Source organism: Salmo salar, chromosome 05 (assembly GCF_965601325.2).
Source record: "Salmo salar chromosome 05, fSalSal1, whole genome shotgun sequence".
In the NCBI taxonomy this organism is placed as follows: Eukaryota; Metazoa; Chordata; class Actinopteri; order Salmoniformes; family Salmonidae; genus Salmo; species Salmo salar.
This window is the reverse complement of record NC_138295.1, coordinates 71,650,447-71,669,148: the sequence shown is the minus strand read 5'-3', so window position 1 is coordinate 71,669,148 and position 18,702 is coordinate 71,650,447. Positions and strand designations below refer to the sequence as shown.

Below are 18,702 nucleotides of genomic sequence, written 5' to 3'. Positions count from 1 at the left end.
CCAAATAGGGCTATCTTCTGTATACCACCTCTACCTTGTCACAACACAACTGATCAGCTCAAACGCATTAAGAAGGAAAGAAATTCCACAAATCAACTTTTAACAAGGCACACCTGTTAATTGAAATGTATTCCTGGTGACTACCTCATGAATCTGGTTGAGAAAATGCCAAGAGTGTACAAAACTGTCAACAAGGCAAAGGGTAGCTACATTGAAGAATCTCAAATACAAAATATATTTTGATTTGTGTAACACTTCAATGGTTACTACATGATTCCATATGTGTTATTTCATAGTTTTGATGTCTTCACTATTATTCTACAATGTATAAAATAGTAAAAATAAAGAAAAACACTGAGTAGGTCTGTCCCTTTGACTGTTACTATATATATATAAATAATATATATACATATATATATATATATATATATATATATACTGCTCAAAAAAATAAAGGGAACACTTAAACAACACAATGTAACTCCAAGTCAATCACACTTCTGTGAATTCAAACTGTCCACTTAGGAAGCAACACTGATTGACAATAAATTTCACATGCTGTTGTGCAAATGGATTAGACAACAGGTGGACATTATAGGCAATAAGCAAGACACCCACAATAAAGGAGTGGTTCTGCAGGTGGAGACCACAGACCACTTCTCAGTTCCTATGCTTCCTGGCTGATGTTTTGGTCACTTTTGAATGCTGGCGGTGCTTTCACTCTAGTGGTAGCATGAGACGGAGTCTACAACCCACACAAGTGGCTCAGGTAGTGCAGCTCATCCAGGATGGCACATCAATGCGAGCTGTGGCAAGAAGGTTTGCTGTGTCTGTCAGCGTAGTGTCCAGAGCATGGAGGCGCTACCAGGAGACAGGCCAGTACATCAGGAGACGTGGAGGAGGCCGTAGGAGGGCAACAACCCAGCAGCAGGACCGTTACCTCCGCCTTTGTGCAAGGAGGAGCAGGAGGAACACTGCCAGAGCGCTGCAAAATGACCTCCAGCAGGCCACAAATGTGCATGTGTCTGCTCAAAATGTCAGAAACACACTCCATGAGGGTGGTATGAGGGCCCGACGTCCACAGGTGGGGGTTGTGCTTACAGCCCAACACCGTGCAAGACGTTTGGCATTTGCCAGAGAACACCAAGATTGGCAAATTCGCCACTGGCGCCCTGTGCTCTTCACAGATGAAAGCAGGTTCACACTGAGCGAGTGACAGATGTGACAGAGTCTGGAGACGCCGTGGAGAACGTTCTGCTGCCTGCAACATCCTCCAGCATGACCGGTTTGGCGGTGGGTCAGTCATGGTGTGGGGTGGCATTTCTTTGGGTGGCCGCACAGCCCTCCATGTGCTCGCCAGAGGTAGCCTGACTGCCATTAGGTACCGAGATGAGATCCTCAGACCCCTTGTGAGACCATATGCTGGTGCGGTTGGCCCTGGGTTCCTCCTAATGCAAGACAATGCTAGACCTCATGTGGCTGGAGTGTGTCAGCAGTTCCTGCAAGAGGAAGGCATTGATGCTATGGACTGGCCCGCCCGTTCCCCAGACCTGAATCCTATTGAGCACATCTGGGACATCATGTCTCGCCCCATCCACCAACGCCACATTGCACCACAGACTGTCCAGGAGTTGGCGGATGCTTTAGTCCAGGTCTGGGAGGAGATCCCTCAGGAGACCATCCGTCACCTCATCAGGAGCATGCCCAGGCGTTGTAGGGAGGTCATACAGGCACGTGGAGGCCACACACACTACTGAGCCTCATTTTGACTTGTTTTAAGGACATTACATCAAAGTTGGATCAGCCTGTAGTGTGGTTTTCCACTTTAATTGTGAGTGTGACTCCAAATCCAGACCTCCATGTTTTGATAAATTGGATTTCCATTGATTATTTTTGTGTGATTTTGTTGTCAGCACATTCAACTATGTAAAGAAAAAAGTATTTAATAAGATTATTTCTTTCATTCAGATCTAGGATGTGTTGTTTAAGTGTTCCCTTTATTTTTTTGAGCAGTGTATATATAAAGGTAGGGCTGGAATACACATCTCATGAACTCAGCAAAAGAAGAAACGTCCTCTCATTGTCAACTGCATTTATTTTCAGCAAACTTAACATGTATAAATATTTGTATGAACATAGGATTCAACAACTGAGACATAAACTGACTAAGTTCCACAAACATGTGACTAACAGAAATTGAATAATTTGTTTATATATATACACTTCCGTTCAAAAGTTTGGGGTCACTTAGAAATGTCTTTGTTTTTGAAAGAAAAGTACATTTTTTGACCGTTAAAATAACATCAAATTGATCAGAAATACAGTGTAGACATTGTTCATGTTGTAAATGACTATTGTAGCTGAAAACGGCAGATTTTTGTTATGGAATATCTACATACAGTGGGGGAAAAAAGTATTTGATCCCCTGCTGATTTTGTACGTTTGGCCAGCATCCCAGAGTCGACGCTTCACTGTTGATGTTGAGACTGGTGTTTTAAGGGTACTATTTAATGAAGCTGTCAGTTGAGGACTTGTGAGGCGTCTGTTTCTCATACTAGACACTCTTATGTACTTGTCTTCTTGCTCAGTTGTGCACCTCACACTCCTCAGGAAGACCTGACGTTCGCGATCTCCCCCTATCTGCAAGCGGGGCCAATCACAACACGCCTTATTGTCATCAGAGTTGAACCAACCAATAAGAATGCTTGAACATTAAATACACCATTCTTTAGAAGCAAGTGAAAACATAACCAACCCCGTTACATTCTCCCCTGCTGAATTACACTTGTATACTATAAAGAAACAAAATGAGGTATGCAATACCTTGCAATACATATGTCACCAAATATTCCAGTGCAAAGACTATTCTCTAAAGAGAATTAGGGAAATTCAAAGACCCCGTAGGAAAACATGCCTGTTACATGTTCAGTACACTCAGTGACAATAAGAACCTCAGACAGAAAAACCTTGGCCTACTTGACCTCTGACCCATTACCTCCATGGGGTCTCTTGAAAGTAAAAAAAAGGGCTACAGAATTGGATTCTAATCCTACACCCACACAGGTATTCTAATGAATTCTGTATGAAAAACCCTCTGTGTCTGCATAGTCTCTATGAGTCTCACTGGGTGTTTCCTAACCCGACCAGCCCCTGACCTGACAGGCCTAACAGAGTTATCATTACGTTTAACCTGTTCAACTACAATCACCATTGGTGGGTCACTGTCCACAGTCGGTGGGTAGTCAAGGTCAAGGGTTCTGTGACTGTTGCTGGAGCTTGTGCCACCAGCGGCATCTTCAGAATGCCTTTCTTCCTCAGAGGGTTCGGACATTTCTTCTCCAAAGGTTAGCTCTGACATGCTTGTGCCACCAGTGGCACCCTCAGAATGTGGTGAGTTCTGAGGGTCCCTCGCCAGTGGCTCATCTTCCAGCACATCCATTTCTGGTATATCGTTCATGGATGAGTCCTCCATCTCCTCACTCGAATCCTCACGGTCTCCCATATTAGGTGTCTCCAAGGCAGTGTCAGGGAGAGGCAAGAAGTTTAAAGGCATTATCAGATTACGGTGGACCGTTTTCTCCTGGCCAGTCGACATGTTCTGTATCTTGAAGATGTGGTTGTCACTATTCTTCTCCGTAACAATATAGAGGTTGTTCTGCCAATGATCAGCCAGCTTCCTCTTTCCACGTTCACCCTTATTTGCCAGCAGCACCCGATCACCAACCTCCACTGGAGCTTCTCTGATCTTCCTGTTGTAGAGGCCCGCATGCCTCTTCAGCTGTTTGGTTGCCGTCAACTGTACCGTCTCCATGGCCTCCCTCAGGTCTCTCGTCAGGGACTTGATGTACTCGTCATAGTCTACAACCTCTGAGTCTTGCAGCACAGTACCAAACATCATGTCGACAGGCTGACCTGGGGTTCTCCCAAACATCAACTGGAAAGGGGCATGGCCCGTGGTTTCATAGACTGTACAGTTGTAGGCGAAGGTCAACGACTTCAGCTTCTGGGGCCACCTGTGCTTCGCTCTCGTAAGTAAAGCCCTGATCATGTTTCCCAGTGTTCTATTGAACCTTTCGACTCCCCCGTTCCCCATCGGATGGTAGGGAGTTGTGTGCGACTTCTGGACTCCTGCAGCACTCAACAACCCAGCAATCAATTTACTTTCAAAGTTGGCCCCTTGGTCAGAGTGGATACAACGAGGAAAACCATACACACAGAAGATGTTGTTCCACAGCTGTAGGGCCACTGCTTTAGCTGATTGGTTTGGACACAAGAAGGCATGGGCCATCTTAGTAAAATGATCACTGATGACCAGAACATCCAAGGACTTGTTGTTGGAGTCTTCAGCAGACCAGAATCCACACACACCAACTCGAGGGGCTCAGTCGGGATGATGTTCTCCAATGGAGCTCTGGCCTCTGGCTCGGGGGCCTTACTGAACACACACCTCTTGCAGGTCTTGACATACTCTCTCACATCCAACTCTAGACCATGCCAGAAGAACCTCTGTCTCGTAAAGTACAACGTCCGCTGTTGCCCATGATGACCAGCTTCATCGTGGACACCCTTCAAAACTGTCGCCCTCATTGAGGTGGGTACTACATACTGGTACGTCTTCTTCTTTGACAGCAAACTTTTGGTAACGCGATATAGTACACCCATTTTCAGAGTGAGCTTCTCCCAGGTCTTCAGAATCCGCAGAGCCTCGAGTGGTTCATGGCCACGTTCCCTCCTAGAAGGTCTACGGACCCTGCTTTGATATCAGGTCGTCACGGGTTAGCACTCTCACATCTGACATCTCAGATGGCACCAGTGACTGAGTGAGCTGAGGCAGTAGCAGCGCACAGTTCTGTAGACCAGCCTCCCCTTGTGACCTCAGGACTGCTGATAGCGCTTCCTTTGACAGAGAACCATCAGAAGGATAGGAAGTAGTTTGGCAGTCCATGACAATTTCACAGGCATCTGCCTCAATTGACGGTGAGCAGCTCTTGAGGTCGAATGGGTGGTTAGACCAGCGGAACACATCTTGCACCTTCTCAGCATGTACTCCCGCAGCTTCTTCCAGCAGGGCCTTGTATGGAACCCTTGTGATGCGGTGGAGAGCGCTCAACTGCACAAATGGCTGTCTACTGAGTGCATCAGCAATGACATTTTTGGGACCGGGGATGTACTTGATGTTAAACGTGAATGAAGCGAGTTTAGCAAACCCATCTCTGTTCACAGGTGTCCAATTTGGGCATGGACAGGATGTACGTTAATGGGTGGTTGTCTGTCCAGTCTGCTGCTGTGAGTTTCCTATGTATTCCTCTTTTCCTCTTGCCTTTCCCATGGCGTGGTGCCTTCGTCCCAGTTGTCAGCCCATGCAGCGGCTTAGCGATGGTGGAGCACCCCTCAATGAACTGCTGGTAATAGACTATCATTCCGAGAAAGGACCGAATCGTCCCCTGGGAGGGCACGTCCGTGTTATCCTCCATGAGATCCTTCTCTGTCATCCCTGCAATAGCCTTCACTTTTTCTGGGTCTGTGGCCACACCTCCTTCACTGATGACATACCCCAAGAACCGCACTGACCTCTTCATGAAATGGCATTTCAGATTATGGGCTTTGAGATGCTCAAAAACTGACTCCAAGCGTTGCAATCCAAGTTCTTCAGTCGGGGCAAAAACCAGCACATCGTCCAGGTAGCATAGAAGGATATAAAAAATTTGATCCCCAAAAATTTTCAACATCATCCTCATGAATGTAGCTGAGCTGTTGCATAGTCCATGTGGAAGACGGTTATATTCATATAACCCAAAAGGAGAAGTGAAGGCTGTAAACTTCTTGTCGTCTTCATGCACCTCCACATTGTAGTAGCCTGAGGTCAAATCCATTTTAGAGAAGAAAGCATTGCCACCCAGGGCCGCCAGAGCATCAGCTTGGTGAGGTAGAGGGAGAGGGAGAGCATCCTTTACGGTGCGAGCATTGAGCCATCGGAAGTCTGTACACAGTCTCAGATTGCCAGACTTCTTCCAGACCAGCACGAGCGGGGAGGCATACTCACTGCTGGATTTCCTGATTATCTCTCGCTCTTCCATCTCATCCAAGGCCTGCCTGAGCTTGTCATAATGGTTAGGGGAGAGCCTACGGTAAGGTAGCCTAAAAGGCTTAGTGTCACTGAGTCTGATGCGATGGACATATCCAGTAGCCTTCCCACAATCTAGTTTGTGCCGGGAAAAGATAGACTCGTAGCGGGCTATAAGCCTACACTGTTGCGACAACTGAGTGGACTCAATGTCAATGTCACCTAGCCCTAACCTGTGCAACAACTCACTTGACACTGCGCGATTTGACGGCACTGTCAATGGTCAAGCTATCTCCACTACCATTGTCAAAGTCTGGATTGTCATCCATTTTGTGTACCTGCTGCACCAGGGGGACTGGTTCGACAGTGGGCCCATCTATATAGTCAGTGTCAAAGTCCTCTAATGCCATGCAAGGAAAAACGTCCGCTATCTTGGCATTGCGTCTCACTGTTACTGGCTTTGGTGAGGGATTGATAACTTTGACAGGGACCCAGCCATCACTCCACAATGTCGCTACTGTTCTCCCCACTAGAATGTTTTTCGGTTTTGAGCGTGCCCTCGTAGGCTCAATAACAACAGCACTGCACGCGGATACATTTTGAGGAGTACACAGCCGGCCCCAGACTAAATGTTCCTGCATAGGCTCCAATGTGACCGCCCGCTTCAGCTTTACTGTGCCCACTCTTTCTGGCACTTGGCCCCTTTCCATCTCTCTACATTAGCCAGCAGACGGAACAGTTAGTCATCTCCATTGTGTTCAGATGATGACATCTTCTCCCAGAAGTCACCGGTCGTCTTCAGCTCCCTGATGAGGTGTTTAATCACATTGCTGCCTAGGATGAGCTCATCACGTTGGCCATCCACTAATAGAACAGGGACAGAGAGGCTGCTGCCATACACAGACATATTCAATTCACACACACCTACAGGCTTGGTCTTCAACCCCCCGCAGTAAACCAACACCACTTCAGTCGGACTGAGGGAGCCACTCTTGAGCACACCTGTTTTCTCAAGGCGTGGCACCACTGTTGAGCTCAATGTGCATGCCATAGAACCGCTGTCAATCATAGCGCTCACCTCTATAACATCCCCCAGTAACACAATAGTATAGAAGAGTTCATCGTTGTGGAGCACTCTCTGTGTATTTTGCATAATGACTTTTCGTTCGATTTGACTTTATCACAAACACTTGAATATACTGACTCTAAATCTACCCCAATATCTGATTGGGGCACCTCACAAGGCCCAGCACTTCCCCCCACCCTGTGCGGGCCAGCTAGTTTTCCTGCCGCTGTGTCGTGTTGTTGTTTGATGGAGCTACGGGAGTTACCGATGAAGTGCGAGGACATTCTTGACGTGTGTGCCCAGCTGCATAACAGAGGAAGCAGAGGTGGTGTGAATAACAATGATCCATTGTGCTGTGATTCGCATCCCCACACACTTTGCATCGCAAAGACGGGTTCTCCCTTTTCCTGGGCCTCCTCTGGAAATGGTTATCATAGCCGCCTACAGGTTGCTGTGGCCTCTGCTCCAAGACCTGTTCAAGCATGGCAATCACACGATCCAATGCCTCGGATGAGCCATTTTTGGCCTGCTGCAAGGGGTCCGGGCAGTTTGCAACAGCCGACACTGGCCTACTTACTTCCTGCGTCAGTGTGGTGACCAGTGGGGCCAGCCGCAAGGGACGTGGTGCCTTGCACTTCCTCTGGTACTCCTCCAGCCTGCCATGGACTTCCGCAGCCGTCCACTCATGCAATGGTTTGCACATGTATTATTGACTGTATATTTGTTTATTCCATGTGTAACTCTGTGTTGTTGTTTGTGTCGCACTGCTTTGCTTTGTCTTGGCCAGGTTGCAGTTGTAAATAAGGACTTGTTCTCAACTAGCCTACCTGGTTAAATAAAGGTGAAATATATATTTCTTTAAAGTTACGCATGGAAGAGTGGGCCAAAATTCCTCCACAACGATGTGAGAGACTGATCAACAACTACAGGAAGCGTTTGATTGCAGTGATAAGTGGCAGAACTGTGGAGTATCCTCTGGTGTGGGTTCGCATCCTGGTGCTGCTCAACTTCACTACAGGTAAAGAGGACAATACGCTCATTCTGGAAATATATTGATGCCTATTTGTGCTTTATGGTACAAACGCTTGATTAAATAAGTAACAGGTTGTTCAGTTGTCTCTGTTCGGTTGATGCACTATAGTTTGTTTGCAGTCATTGCAGGTAAAGGTGAAACAGCCAGTTATTGAGTGTAAAGGGGCAATTACTTTTTCACACAGGGTAATTGGGTGTTGCATAACTTTTTTTGTTAAATAAATAAAATAAGTATCAATTTATTTATATTTTTTTGTAAACTCAGGTTCCCTTTATCTAATTTGGCGTTTTGGTTGAAGATCTGATAACATTCGGTATCAAAACTATGCAGAAATACAGAACATCAGAAAGGGGGCAAATACTTTTTCACTGCGCTGTAAGTGTTTTCTTGACAGGTTCAATGCGAACAGTGTCTTATGAGCCCACGTTGCCTTAGCCACTGTGGATAGATCATGAGTTTCAACAGGGTCAGAGATTCTATCCCCGGCCTCATTGGCCATGTACCATCCAGCCTCCTCCCAGGATTCATCAGGACAGACAGAGTTGATCAGATTTACAGTAAACCATAATCAGCTTGAAAACACCTCCGTGTGTCAACAAAAAATACAGTGGGAGAAAGGTACTTCGGCAAAACAGGGCGTGGGTAGTTGAGTAGAATTGTGTGAGTGCGTTCTGGCGGCAGGTAGGGTGGGTTGGTACATTGGCATCACCTGACTATTTGTTGATTGAGAGGAGACTGTGCCTGTGCAGTATCAACATGTTTGGATTTACCAAGAAGTCTGGACAGTCATTTGTTTCATAGGAAAGTGTCCCGTTCACTTCTGATCCGTTGTGTTTGATAAGTGGCAGAACTATGGAGTATCCTCTGGTGTGGGTTCTCATCCTGGTGCTGCTCAACTTCACTACAGGTAAAGAGGACAATACGCTCATTCTGGAAATATATTGATGCCTATTTGTGCTTTATGGTACAAACACTTGATTAAATAAGTAACAGGTTGTTCAAATGTCTCTTTTTGGTTGATGCACTTCAGTCAAACAGTCAGAAAGATGGAGATTTCTATTTATCTGACATTGACAACCAATGTCTAGAGTAGACATTAGAAATAGATAGTAGGTCATGTTGTAAATTGTGCGTTCAACTTGAAGGCACTAATTTAAACAAAAGCTTGTATTTCTGTTAAAGTGCCAGAGTCTAAAGATTTGATTCATCTCAAGTAAAATATTTTAAAGAACTTTTGTACTGATTTAATAATATCTCAAAACATGAACTAAACTCATCAATCCATCCTCTTCTAGGTGTTTCTGGCCAGGTGGTGGTTCCCTCGATGAACCCCTTAGCTGTGGGCAGTAATGTCACACTGAACCTAGTTCCTCAAAGCCCCATCAATGTAGGGACCTGGTCATATGAAACTACAATCATCGTACTGTTCTATCCTGGTGGCAGTAGTGTGAGTACAAGTTATCAAGGCAGAGTCTCATTCAACCGCTTCTCCTCAGAGCTGTCCATAAACTCTCTCCAACTCAACGACTCAGGTCTATATACCATCCAGGGAATGGAGCCAGTCCTGAAAGCTGTGGTGACTTTGTCTGTCCAGGGTAAGGAACTGACCTCTGCCTGTCTGTTTATCTTTCTACTATGGTTGACTCTCACTCACTGGCACACATCGTCACTTATGCGCACGCATGCTCACCTGCACACTTACTTACCCATTCACGTACTTTATTGCAAGCAGGTTCACATGCAAACATGCTTGAACATCAGTGGAGGCTGTTGAGGGAAGGACAGCTAATAATAATGGCTGGAATTGAGTGTAATGGAGTAAATGGAATGGTATCAAACACATGAAAACCATGTTTTTGATACCATTCCATTTACTTCCATTGCAGCCATTATTATGAGCCATTCCCCCTCAGCAGTCTCCACTGATGCACATACCTATCGATAATTCATCTCTGTCATAATAATAAAAATTATTTTCATGACATGGAAAGCTAACACTTAAATGTGTCAATGTTTTCTGAACCTATAGTGAAGTTGACCTACATCATACCTTTGAAAAGAATGAACCTGAACAGATCACAGAGTATGAGCAAACTGTTCGTTTACATTTCAGATAAGACGTACACAAGACGTTTTATCTGTGTGCAAAGGGCTCTACAGTGCTCAATCCTATAACTTGGTCTCCATGATAAGTAAATCAAATAAAATAGCTTATTTAGATTTCCAAAACAAGTTTTACAGTGTGAAACAAATATAAACAATATGGTTGTTATTCTACTATCTCACCCACAGAGCCCATTTCAAACGTGACTCTAAGGGCCAACGCCACTGATCTAGTGGAATTGAACGACACTTCCATTTTCACCTGCTCTGTCTCCTCTGGCACCTCCCTCTCCTACCGCTGGCTGAATGGCAGCTCAGAGGTCACAGCCAGTGACAGAGTTTGGCTTGGTGGTGGGAACAGCACTCTCACCATAGTCAGTGTGACACGATACGATGAAGGGCCGTTCAGATGTGAGGTCATCAATGGAATCAGCAATGGCACCAGCCAGCCCATTGGCCTCAATGTTAGATGTGAGTATCAGATTATGCAGTATACTGTACATTAATCATACACAACAGACATGGATTGTACCTTGTCATTGAGAGCCAGCATTCCATGCAATGATGTAATATGCCTATTTTCATCCCTAACCATTCCTCTGTGATCACATGATTCAGGTCATTATTTGCATGGATCATTAGTACACTGTGTTATGTTCCTCGGCCTGCACAATAGAGCAGAACGGAAACATATTCTAGGTAATGCTTCACCAACACTTCATTGTTATTTGTTCCTCCCACAGATGGCCCAAGTAACCTCACCATGATGGTAGTTCCTGAGATGACCATAGGACATACAGCCTACAAGACGGGCTCTGACATCATTCTGTCCTGCTCCGCTCAGTCCAAACCCACTGAGTCCTTCAAGTGGAGGTTTAATGGGGCGTTCCTCAATGAGCAAAGTCCACAGCTCAGCCTGCAGAACACCAGAGAGAACCAGACAGGAAGTTACGCCTGCTTAGCCTACAACAATGTCACACTCCAATTTGCCAATATAAACACAATGATAAAGATCGTGGGTGAGGCAACATTCATCGTTACGAAATGTCATATAGTTGGTAGTGAATATTTGATTATTGATGGTTATGAATACAATGTTATATCATGGTATTTTTTACCACCAATCGAGTGAAGTACTCCTCCTTTTCTTTTCACCATAGAGCCGATATCAGCGGTTTCGTTGAACCGTGATGGGAAGCCACCGATACTGGATCAGTCCTTCACTCTGCGGTGTGAGGTGACTGGACCTGTAGACTACATTCACTGGTTGATTAACGGCCAGCTCATCTCCCTAAACAACAGAACATTCTTCTCTACGGGCAACAAGACAATGGTTATCAACCCAATCCAGTTTTCTGACAGTGGAGAATATCTCTGTGAGGCCTTTAATGCTGTCAGCAACCTGACCAGCATGACATACAAGCTTGTGGTGAACTGTGAGTATTACAATAGCTGGTAGTCTTTGTCTGATAAAATCAATTCAATGGCCTTGTAGTTAAGTTTCCACCCTGAGATATGAAGGTTAGGAGCTTGATCCTTGGACGAGTCATACCAACGACTGTAAAAATAGGACCCAATGTGGCTTTACTTGGCACTCAGCATTAAGGAGATAGATTGGGGTGTAAGGGCCTGTGATAGACTAGCGTCCTGTCCAGGGGATGTACTTGTAAATCAAGCTGCAACACGCTACAGAAACAGGAGATGCTATAGGCTCCTGCTCCTATGAGCTCCTTCTCCAATGAGCCAACTTGCACAAGCCAAGGATTGTAGAAGGCTGATTACTTACTAAACTTTGTCAAAATAGTCAAACCATAAGATTACCCATACTGTCTTGTGTTTAACAGTTGGACCAGAGAGACCTGCTATGACTAGTCCGGATATAGCAATGACAGGACACATCGTGACCTTCAATTGCTCAGCCCCCTCTCAGCCTCCCAGCCAGTTTAGCTGGTTCTTCAATGGCTCCCAGGTGGCGACTGGCTCAGCGTTTGAGACTGGCCCACTGACTTTAGCCAGTCATGGGGACTACACCTGTGTGGCCTTCAACAACATCACTAGCAGAAACAGCACTGTCTCCAAGATGCTCATTGTTGTTGGTGAGTCAGTAACTGCTACTTAAAATCAAGGGACTAAAAGTTTACTTACTTTGTTTTCATTTGGTTTTAGACACAGTATACGTGCTGTTGAACCTACAGTATAATAACATGGAAGTGGAGATAAAGGTGCAACAACAAAAAACTTTGATCTGCTTCCACAGAAACTGTGACCATGACCATCGTGAAAGTCATTGGCGCCCAGCCAACACTGAAGGAGAAATTCTCTCTGACCTGTGACACCGCTGGAACGGTTTACTCCATTCACTGGATGAAGAACAGCTGGCCTCTGTATGCTGACAACAGAACAGAGTTCTCTATAAATAACAATACACTGACATTCAATTCTGTCCAGCATTCTGACAACGGAGACTATCAGTGTTCTGCCTCCAACCCCCTCAGCAACATGACCAGCCCAGAATACAGACTGATCGTCAACTGTGAGTAGTTATTAACAAGTTCAACTTTGACCCCATGGCCTGAGGCGGAATCTTTGAAAAATGCCTTTTTATAAATTGTAGTAAAATCAATGTGATGGTTTGGATCCCATCTCTAATACCATCTGACAAACGTTGATGACATTTGACCTTCTGGCCAATGACAGATGTTGGGTTTAACTCACATGTGTCAAACTCATTCCACAAAAGGCTGAGTGTCAACGGGTTTTTCGATCCTCCTTTGAACTTGCTTGATGTATTAAGGTCCCTTACTAGTAAGGAACTCCCCAAACCTGGTTGTCTAGGTCTCAATTGAAAGGATAAACCAAAAACCAGCAGACACTAGGGCCTCCATGGAAGGAATTTGACACCCCTGGTCTAACTGATTGTCTTTTGTATCATAGATGGACCGGAGATGCCTATTATAACAGGACCAGCATTAGGAGAAACAGGACACAACGTGACCTTCAACTGCTCAGCCTCCTCTCAGCCTCTCAGCCAGTTCAGCTGGTTCTTCAATGGCTCCCAGGTGGCAACTGGCTCAAAGTATGAGACTGGCCCACTGACTTTAGCCAGTCATGGGGACTACACCTGTGTGGCCTTCAACAACATCACTTGCAGAAACAGCACTGTCTCCAAGATGCTCATTGTTGTTGGTGAGTCAGTAACTGCTACTTAAAATCAAGGGACTAAAAGTTGATTTACTTTGTGTACATTTGGTTTTAGACACAGTATACGTGCTGTTGAACCTACAGTATAATAACATGGAAGTTGAGATAAAAGTGCTGAAAAAACCCTTTGATCTGCTTCCACAGCAACTGTGACCATGACCATCGTGAAAGAAATTGGAGTCCAGCCAATACTGAACGAGAGATTCTCTCTGACCTGTGAGCACCGCTGGAACGGTTTACTCCATTCAGTGGATGAGGAACGGCTGGCCTCTGTATGCTGACCAACAGAACTGACTTCTCTACGAACAACAATACACTGACATTCAACTCGGTCCAGCATTCTGACAAAGGAGACTATCAGTGTTCTGCCTCCAACCCCTTCAGCAACATGACCAGCCCAGACTACAGACTGATCGTCAACTGTGAGTAGGCATTAACAAGTTCAACTTTGACCCCATGGCCTTGGTGGAATCTTTGAGAACTTCCTTTATTAATATTGTAGTAAAGTCAACGTGATGGTTTGGATCCCATCTCTTATACCATCTGACATTCGTTGATGACATTTGACCTTCTGACCAATGATCAGATGTTGGGTTTAATTCAAATGTGTCAAACTCATTCCACAGAAGGCTGAGTGTCAGCAGGTTTTTCGATCCTCCCTTGAACTTGCTTGACGTATTAAGGTCCTTTACTAGTAAGGAAATCCCCAAACCTGGCTGTCTAGGTCTCATTTGAATGGAAAAACCAAAAACCAGCAGACACTAGGAACTCCATGGAAGGAATTTGACACCCCTGGTCTAACTGATTGTCTTTTGTATCATAGATGGACCGGAGATGCCTATTATAACAGGACCAGCATTAGGAGAAACAGGACACAACGTGACCTTCAACTGCTCAGCCTCCTCTCAGCCTCTCAGCCAGTTCAGCTGGTTCTTCAATGGCTCCCAGGTGGCAACTGGCTCAAAGTATGAGACTGGCCCACTGACTTTAGCCAGTCATGGGGAGTACACCTGTGTGGCCTTCAACAGCATCACTGTGCAGAAACAGCACTGTCTCCAAGATCCTCACTGTTGTTGGTGAGACTTGGTCTAACCTTAATCCTTTAATTGATTAGTTTGGTGTACTTTCTTGAGAACAAAAACTCCTTCTGCAGCCTTTAAACCTACTGCAACCATTGAAACAATTTCACTTTGTTCTCAGCGCCAATAACCTCAGTGTCCATAAGCACCGGTGAAACCCAGGCGATAGAGGGTGACTCCTTTACAATGACTTGCAATATTGTTGGTGATCCTAGCTCCATTCACTGGTGGAAGAACCTCACGTTAGTGCATCTGGATAACAGAACCCACGTCTCTTTCGACAACAGAACACTGACGTTCAACCCTGTCCAGTATTCTTCCTATGGAGAATATCAGTGTATGGCCAGAAATAGTGTGAGCAACAGAACTAGCAACCGCTACACACTCCTAGTGAATTGTAAGTAATACTGCGGATGTATTCTTGTCAAAGATAGAGAAGGTAATAACTGTGATGACATATTATGAAGTCAATAATCAACCATAAGGTAGTTATAGTTGAATGTTTCGATGTCGTTGTCTGATTTTCACAGATGGACCCAAGCAACCTGTGATAGCTGGTGCACCCATTGCCGAAACAGAACAAAGAGTGACCTTCAACTGCTCAGCCTCCTCTCAGCCTCCCAGCCAGTTCAGCTGGTTCTTCAATGGCTCCCAGGTGGCAACTGGCTCAGTGTATGAGACTGGCCCACTGACTTTAACCAGTCATGGGGAGTACACCTGTGTGGCCTTCAACAACGCCACTGGCAGAAACAGCACTGTCTCCAGGATGCTCACCGTCATTGGTAAATCAGAATACAGATTCCCATAAATTGTCTTTATGCACAAAAAGTTTATTTCTGTCAAATGTTGTGCACACCTTTGTTTACATCCCTGTTAGTGAGCAGTTCTTCATTGCCAAGATAATCCATTCACCTGACAGGTGTGGCATATCAAGAAGCTGATTAAACAGAATGATCATTACACAGTTGCACCTTGTGCTCGGGACAATAAAAGGCCACTCTAAAATGTGCAGTTTTGTCACACAACACAATGCCGCAGATGTCTCATGTTTTGAGGGAGCGTGCAATTGGCATTCTGACTGCAGGAATGTCCACCGGAGCTGTTGCCAGAGAATTGAATGTTAATTTCCCTATCATAAGCCGCCTCCAATGTCATTTTAGAGAATTTTTCAGTACGTCCAACTGGCCTCACAACCACAGAACAAGTGTAACCATGCCAGCCCAGGACCTTCACATCCAGCTTGTTCACCTGCGGGATTGTCTGAGACTAGCCACCTGGAAAGCTATTGAAACTGAGGAGTATTTCTGTCTGTAATAAAGCCCTTTTGTGGGGAAAAACTCATTCTGATTGGCTGGGCCTGGCTCCCCAGTGGGTGGGCCTATGTCCCCTCAAGGTCACCCATGGCTGCACCCCTGGCCAGTCATGTGAAATCCATAGATTAGGGCCTAATGAATGTATTTAAATTGACTGATTTCCTTATATGAACTGTAATTCAGTAAAATTGTTGAATTTCTTGAACGTTGAGTTAATTTTTTTGCTCAGTACTGTGCAGTGTCCACTTATACCTTGAGGTCTCACACCCTCCTTCGACAAAGATGTACATATCCATCAGCCAGGATTTATCTGTGCTCCTCCGTGCATATCACAGGACTTCTCATCAGTCGGGAGAGGCCTTGAGAGTACACATTCCTACTCTCCACTGCAGTCCACTAAATAATTAAATTATTCTCAATCACAGAGTTTGAACCTAACACTACTTTCAATCTCTAAAGATATAAAAACTCATGCTAAGAGGATATAATGATATAAAACAGGAAATATATAAAACAGTAATATAAAACAGTAATATAAAACAGTAATTTACAATCCATCAGATCGTACAACCATTTGTTTTATATATATATACATGTTTTATATATCCAACTATTGTGTCGCTGGAACTAAACATTTGATCAAATGACAAATCTTGATACTGTACATAAAGCAATACACTTGCTCTGTCCTCACAGAGGCTATAAAGTCGGTGACGGTGAAACGAAACAAAACGCCGATATCATCTGACAACCTAACCCTGACCTGTGATGTCACCGGACGCTATGACACCATCTACTGGATGAAGGACAACCTGTCTCTGGTCCTGAACAACACCTTGAACTCTGACATCACCATCTCTAACAACTCTCTGCACTTCAGTCCAGTCAAGGTGTCTAACGATGGAAACTATCAGTGCGTTGCCACCAACCTCTTTGGTCCACACACCAGCCCTAAATACCAGCTACTGGTGAACTGTAAGTACTGGTGTTTTAATCTGTTGGTAAAATATTTTAAAAGATAAGCATTTGATGTTATATTATGTAGAAAGTCAGAAACCCACCACTATTATGATGGTTAGTGCTATCTGGCATCTTTGGGACGTCCCTACCCTAAACCCTAACCTTAACCATAACTCTTACCTAACTCTGACCTTAACCCTTACCTTAACCATTTTACATTTCAACTTCAATGGGGTGATGTCAGAGTTGGATGTCCCAAGGATTCCGTTTAGACTTTTCCCTATTATGACCCCCCCCTCTCTGAACCTCTCTCTGTAGATGGCCCTCTGAGTGTGAACCTCTCTGGCCCAGGCTTAGTGGTGATTGGCTCAATAATCTCTGTCAATCTGAAGTGCTCAGCCGACTCCCGGCCAACCAGCGAGTACTGGTGGAAACACAACAACCAATCATTGCCCGCGACTGGTCCTTTGATGGCCGTAGGCGTCTCCTTGAAAAATGCAGGGATATACACCTGTGTGGCCAAGAACTCTCTAACTAACATCTCAATGTCCAAGACCATTAGTCTGGATGTCAACGGTAAGTGGGTGGGTTGTTGTAGTAAGACCTATGTGGGATATAATGCGTAATTAAATGTCACAAAGTTGTTTTTATTATGTAGAATTTAATTTGGTTCTAGTTTGTGTATGTGTTTGTGCGAGGATCATTTTCATACATCATGGAAATGCAATACAGACATTTTCTGAACTGGTGGGTACAGACAGGAATCGAGAAGATATATACAATTGAAGTCGGAAGTTTACATATCCCCCTTCTCTCCGATTATCTTTGTCCCCTCCTCTCCCAACCTCTTTGTCCCCCTCCTCTCCCATTCTTCTTTCTCTCTCAGGCCACTCACCTGCCCCTCCATTCCAGTCCAGAGTTGGTCTGATGTTGATGGGCCTTGTAGCGCTCTCTCTGCCTCTGATCAACCACTGAGACTACCACACTGCACGTCTGCTGGCTGGGAGCCAATCACTCCCTTCCCTCTACCCTCACTGACTCCCCTTGCTAATCTGAAAAAGGACTGGATAGAAATAAGTGGTATTGTCAATATTGTAATTGCCCCATCTTACCACCACATTGCTGGGTTTAATGTGCTTAGCTCCTTTCCAATGCTTTTAGATTGTGAGGAGAGAATCAACAAGAGGTCAGAAGGGAGGGGCCTATCCCCTTAGAATAGAACCCACCTCGACAGTGTGTTTTTATGTCAATCATCTCTATAAACTGATATTCTTTTTAAAAACTGGTCTTCCACATGGTAATTGAAGGGGCAAACATCCACAGCTCAGTTGTACTGCCTATTTCTGTTTCTAATTAAATGTTCTTAGATATTCACTGCCCTTGTGACTGTGACTATTGCCCTGGAGTCCATTCACTCAGTCCCTTTCTGTGTTCTGCGTTTGATCATGTATGTAAACTCTATAGTTCAAGTACAAATTCAGGTTTATTACCTTATAAATACCTTAAAGGTAAAACGTTTCAAAACAATAATACATTTAACTGGTGTTTATGTAAAACATGGCTTGTTTTTCACATTTAATATATAAGCTTGTAAATCCTCGGGGGAGACGAAGGCTTGCGCTCTTGTCTTATGTTTATACTTCCTCTTCATGAATTATTGTCTTAAATTAAGTTTTGTCATTTCACCCATGTCCTACTGAATGGTGCAATCTTGGGTGATTTCTATTTCGGCAAAATCGCTGTGAAGAAATGTGAATTTAATGAAGTAGCAACAGAGGGATTTAGAGTGGCACAAAAAACGCAAAAGGATATATTAAATCGAATGATAAAATGATAAAATAATACATTGGAAATCAATCCACACAATCCAACTTGTTATAAAA

At 44.6% G+C, this 18,702-nt stretch overlaps 1 protein-coding gene across 1 annotated transcript; it reads left to right on the top strand.

Moving 5' to 3' along the window:
• The first annotated feature begins 8,834 nt into the window (after positions 1 to 8,834).
• Positions 8,835 to 18,193, top strand: LOC145879459 (hemicentin-1). Its single transcript, XM_082974941.1, has 15 exons — positions 8,835 to 9,070; positions 9,459 to 9,758; positions 10,456 to 10,737; positions 11,010 to 11,285; positions 11,427 to 11,702; positions 12,111 to 12,362; positions 12,524 to 12,799; positions 13,201 to 13,452; positions 13,612 to 13,743; positions 14,291 to 14,518; positions 14,668 to 14,943; positions 15,077 to 15,328; positions 16,556 to 16,834; positions 17,138 to 17,395; positions 17,706 to 18,193. Exons 1-15 carry the CDS (start codon positions 9,016 to 9,018, stop codon positions 17,792 to 17,794), a joined length of 3,483 nt encoding a protein of 1,160 aa, XP_082831067.1. The 5' UTR covers positions 8,835 to 9,015; the 3' UTR covers positions 17,795 to 18,193.
• The last annotated feature ends 509 nt before the right edge of the window (positions 18,194 to 18,702 follow it).

Coding starts and splice junctions, on each gene's coding strand:
- LOC145879459 (XM_082974941.1), top strand. CDS start 9,016: ATGGAGTATCCTCTGGTGTGGGTTCTCATCCTGGTGCTGCTCAACTTC. Junction 13,453..13,611: donor CAAGATGCTCATTGTTGTTG/GTGAGTCAGTAA, acceptor CTGCTTCCACAG/CAACTGTGACCATGACCATC. Junction 17,396..17,705: donor CATTAGTCTGGATGTCAACG/GTAAGTGGGTGG, acceptor TTTCTCTCTCAG/GCCACTCACCTGCCCCTCCA.